The sequence below is a fragment of the Galeopterus variegatus genome, unplaced genomic scaffold, assembly GCF_000696425.1.
Source record: "Galeopterus variegatus unplaced genomic scaffold, G_variegatus-3.0.2 Scaffold13266, whole genome shotgun sequence".
NCBI classification, from domain to species: Eukaryota; Metazoa; Chordata; class Mammalia; order Dermoptera; family Cynocephalidae; genus Galeopterus; species Galeopterus variegatus.
The window spans coordinates 8,530-13,684 of record NW_007739377.1 but is presented as its reverse complement, the minus strand read 5'-3'; the positions used below and the strand labels follow the sequence as shown (position 1 = coordinate 13,684).

The 5,155-nt window shown below is 43.4% G+C and overlaps 2 protein-coding genes across 2 annotated transcripts in view; one reads left to right on the top strand and one right to left on the bottom strand.

The window, feature by feature from the left end:
* LOC103581531 (histone H2A-Bbd type 2/3-like) overlaps nucleotides 1-2,331 on the bottom strand; it is a 13,525-nt gene extending 11,194 nt beyond the window's left edge. Inside the window, exon 1 of the mRNA XM_008563346.1 lies at nucleotides 2,316-2,331. Within this exon, the coding sequence (XP_008561568.1) occupies nucleotides 2,316-2,331 (16 nt within the window). The remainder of the gene's footprint in view (nucleotides 1-2,315) is intronic.
* A 37-nt stretch (nucleotides 2,332-2,368) lies between these two features.
* On the top strand, nucleotides 2,369-2,815 carry LOC103581530 (late histone H2B.L4-like). The gene has a single exon (XM_008563345.1). The coding sequence runs from the start codon at nucleotides 2,369-2,371 to the stop codon at nucleotides 2,813-2,815; it is 447 nt and encodes a 148-aa protein (XP_008561567.1).
* Nucleotides 2,816-5,155: the final 2,340 nt, after the last annotated feature.

Sequence of the window (5,155 nt, the reverse complement as noted above, 5' to 3'; positions counted from 1 at the left end):
AGGTTTTTACTTGGATAGAAAAGAATCTCATGAATCTCAATGAATTGAAATACTACCTTCACATCCCAGGGAGCTAGAAGGGGAATCATTTCTTGAAAACGTAACTTACTTATTTCTTTATCGTGATCAGGCCTCATTTATATATTTTAGTAAGTTCCTAAATTGGGGTACGTTGAAGAATTTCAATAAGGCTACGTTAATGGCTTTCTCGGCTACTTCACTTCATGTAGTGACGTATGACAAAAAAATAACCTCTGGGGAATTTCACTCTAAATCTTAAGAGAATAATATAGAGGCTGGTAAAAAAAATTCTTATGAATTAATTTGGGCCTTACACACCACTATGAAGAATGAGATAGAAATATTGTTAAAAAAAAATCATTATGGAAAGTATTAAGGTGAGTTATGCTGAAGTAAATTGGCCACTTTCCTTGGAGTAAATATCACTACGTTTATATTAGTGTTGACAATGTAGTTCACAGTAAAGAAGGCTGGGAAGCCAGCAGCAAGCCACCTGCCACCTGCCAGAAAACTACCCACTGCAGGGAGAGGAGCAAATGGGAACGAATAGGTCAGGGGGTACAAATTAGTAATTAGGCCAATGAATACGTCTGGAGATCCAAAGTCCAGCAGGACGACTATTGTTAATAATGTTGTGGTTGATTCTGAAACTTTACCAAGACAGTAGATTTTAGATTCTCTTACCATGCAAGGGTCGAAAGTGATGAAGATGCTCATTTGTTTGACTGTAGTAATCTGTTCACTATGTATATGCGTACGAGCCATCGTGTCGTACACTTTAACTCTACGGAAGGAAGAAATTTAAAAAGGAAGACTATTAATACACATTGGCAGCACGCCCCCTGACCCCTGCCCTCAACCTGCCACGGGCACACCTTCGGAGGGCTCCAGGATTTTCGGGCCGACTGGGGTGGCTCTGAAAAGAGCCTTGGCGGGGTGGTGCTCGGGGGCGGGAAGCAGCTCAGGTGCTCATGGAGAATAAATAACGAACTGTGAGCATGCACATGGGGAACATAGTAGTAGCAGGACAAACATCCTGCATCAAACGTTTTTCGGCATTCTCAGTATTATGGAGTACATGCAGAAACACAAAGGAGGACCCAACCCAACACAGAAATAACTAAATAGAAAAGTTCAAGAAGCAATACCTATCCCTAGGCTCTCTAGAACCTGAAGTTACTATTTTAACTCGTTCAGTTTTATCCAGTTATGTTCCTCTCCAGTCTATAATCTTTGGGTTTAGAAAGCACAAACCTTCATGACTTGCATTTATGCATAATAGGGATGATGGGAGGTCCAATCAGAGCAGCTCAAGCCCCAGTCTGTTCTCAGTCAGCCAATGTGGAACCTGTAGCCACGGAGCCATAGCCACCAGCTCACCATGTAACCGGGTGTCCCAAGTGAGCCGATCAAAATTTTCCTGGAATATTCAGCCTTGGAGTTGAGGTGGAAGCAGCTCCTGATGGAATGGGTGTGATTCTCTGCCTGAGGGCTCATTCCGTGTGAACTGTGCTGTATGGTTGTTTATTGTGGGTGTTTTTTTTCTTTCTTTCTTTCGTTCTTTCTTTATCACGGTGACGAGTTCCTTGATGACCTCCGTTTCTGTAATTCTTCTTCATTCTGTACCCGTTCGGTATTTGGGGTTCATTTTTCCACAAATACATTTAAGGAATAAATTTTCTCGAATTGTCAGATTTTTGAATAGCACGTAGTTTTAAACTATTTCTTGACTGTCTCTTACCTTTTGGGTGATTTACTGCAAAATTAGATGAATACCTTTTTTTTCTTTCAATCAAGGGCTGTTCTATGTATTCAGCAATGCTAGAATGTAGGGTACCTTTTCGGATCTAAGTATCATTAGGGGTGTGACTACAAACCTGGTAAATGTTGAATTTCCTTATGTATGTCTAAATACCCCAGTTGTGTTTGTTTTCACTCTTTACAAACGGTAGTTTTCTACTCGGTTATCCTGATTCATTGAGGGTTTCCATCCGAACCGGAGGCAGGAGGTGGACCGACACATCTCCACGTCCAGGAGCCCTCTGCTGGCCGTGTCAGAGCCTTCCTGTGTGGGTTCTCTTGCTGTGAATTTCTGTGTGGGACGAGACAGGCAGCTTGCAGGGCTCCAGGCTCCCACTGTCATTGGTCGAAGGACGGCCAGCAGGGGGAGCGTGCAGTCCCAGCGCACGCCGCTAGGCTCACTCACGCGCTCCCTGTGTGCCCTGACACCCAATCAGAAGTCGAGGTCACGCATGACGTGAGGCAAGGCAGCGACTATAAAAGGTGCTCCCCACCTGGCAGCAGCGCCATCTTCGGTGCCTCCTAGCTCTTGGCGCTTGCCTGAGGGATGGCGGAGCCTGCCTCTGTCCCGTCTCCGTCTCCGGACGAAGGTGTCAGCACCCAGCCGCCTGAGAAGGGTGCTCCGACGGCCCTGAAACAGAAGAAGCCCGGGCGCCATCGCCGCCGTAGCCGCCGTAGCCGCCGTCACACCCGCTGCCGCCAAGGCCACCGCGGCAAAGACAGTTTCGCCATCTATTTCCCCAGGGTTCTGAAGCTGGTCCACGACGGCCTCAGCCTGTCCCAGCAGGCCGTGAACGTCATGGACTCGTGCGTTAGCGACCTCTTCGAGCGCCTCGCCGAGGAGGCCGGCCGCCTGGCCCGTTACAACCAGCGCTGCACCCTCACCTCACAGGACATCCAGGCCGCCGTGCACCTGCTGCTGACCGGGGAGCTCCGCAAGCAAGCCGTGGCCGAGGGCACCAGGGCTGTGCTCAGGTTCACCATGAGCACATGAGCCGCCCCCTGCCCCCAGGCACGGCCCCCCAAAGGCTCTTTTCAGAGCCGCCTCAGATGACGCAAAAGACCTGTAACCACTTAATTTATCGTGCTATTTGTGGCTTCCTCAAAATCCGAGTAAATTTTTTGTTTTTCTCTTGCTGTTAGTTCTGTGTGACCTAAAATAATTTTCTAAAGTTTTTCATGACGACTGATCTCCTACATAGCCTCTAAGGAGAAGTGATTTTAAGAAATCAACACGATTAGGAAATTAGGACTGCGCTATGGGTGTTTGTGGTTTCCGTTTGGAAATTCAGAAACCAAGTAGAAACATTAGTAAAGCACCAAAATGACGTTGGGCATTGTAGACGGGGAACAAAAGGGGACTGGCACAGATGAAACGTCTGTAGGACAAGGGACGACTGGGTTTGAGGACTAGAAGGGAACAGAACGCATGATTACTTTCTTCAGTAGCTGATGGACAAAAATGAGGCCTTTGCAGAGAAAACCAACTGAATGGAAGAGTCAGTGCTTACGTCATTGACAAACTGTTGATATTCATTACATACTGAAATTTTAATTTTGATATGTTGGATTAAATAAAATATATTATTAGAACTTTAAAATAAATAACACATCCTAGGCATCTATATGGGGAATATAGTATTAACAGGACAATAATACTCCAGTCAAACTTTTTTCCGCATTAACTTTATTACTGAGCCCATTAGAAAACATACGTGAGGAAACAAAACACAGCATCGAAAAAGTTAAATCCAAGAGTTCCACAAGAGTACTTATTCCTAGGCTTTCTAGAAACTGAAGTCACTAGTTTACTAGTAACTAGCAACTAGTTACTAGCAGCTAGTTACTACGAACTGGTGACTAGAGCTCCAGGACGTCAAGGGAACTGGCTGCCCATCCCCTACATCCAGTCCTTATTTAAAACCCTCAGTGAATCTGGAACAAAAAGTGGAAAAGCCCAGGTTTTCATAGTGAAATCTCACCGAGAGGGGGTACTTAAAAATATGCAACATGTGTAAAGTGTAAAATAATACTGTTCAAAATTCTCCAATGCTGAAAAACAGCACACGTTTTAGAACTCGTGAATACATATTAGAGCACGTGTATAAAAATTTTTTTTTTTGAAATGCTTTCAACTTTACTTTTCAATGAAAACTCCTTACAGAGGAAAAGGGAATCAATTATGTGGCCATGTTTTAACATCAAAAGATTCTGTGATAAAGCATTCAATAACAGGACTTCCATACACTCGTGCACATATAAATTACAGAAATCGATGCAATTATATGATATACAAACTCGAGCGTTATGTATAATAAAAACAATGAAGGACAGTTATACTAGTGTTGACAATGTAGTTCACAGTAAAGAATGCTGGGAAGCCAGCAGCGAGCCACCTGCCACCTGCCAGAAAACTACCCACTGCAGGGAGAGGAGCAAATGGGAACAAGGAGGTCAAGGGCTACAAATGAGCAATTAGGCCAAGGAATACGTCTGGAGACAGAAAGTACAGCAGGAGACCTATTGTCAATAATGTTGTGTTCTATTCAGAAACTTTACCAAGACAGCAGATTTTAGATTCTCTTACCAGAAAAGGGGGGAACTGTAGAAAGTGATGAAGATGGTCATTTGTTTGACTGTAGTAATCTCTTCACTATGTATATGCGTACGAGCCATCGTGTCATACACTTGAACTATACGGAAGAAAGAAATAAAAAAAGGAAGACTAATACACATTGGGAGCACGCCCCCTGACCCCTGCCCTCAAACTGCCANCAGTCCTTATTTAAAACCCTCAGTGAATCTGGAACAAAAAGTGGAAAAGCCCAGGTTTTCAGAGTGAAAACTCACCGAGAGGGGATATTTAAAAATATGCAACATGTGTAAAGTGTAAAATAATACTATTCAAAGTCTCCGATGCTGAAAAACAGCACGCGTTTTAGAAGTCGTGAATACATATTAGAGCACGTGTATAAAAATTTTTTTTTTCGAAATGCTTTCAAATTTACTTTTCAATGAAAACTCCTTTCAGAGGAAAAGGGAATCAATTATGTGGCCATGGTTTAACATCAAAAGATTCTGTGATAAAACATTCAATAACAGGACTTCCATACACTTGTGCANTGCATTTGAGAGACGAAGGGCAAGATATTTTTCTCAGGTGTGAATATGCACTGGTTACATTTTAGGGCATTCCTAAAACTCACTTGCCTTTGCAGTTTCTTGAGAATTTTAAGTGATGAATTTTAAGTCACTAAATGAGATTTTTGACCGTTTGCAAAGATGAAGTTGTCGTGACATACGATTTGGCTGATTTTTGTCTTTGGATTAATTT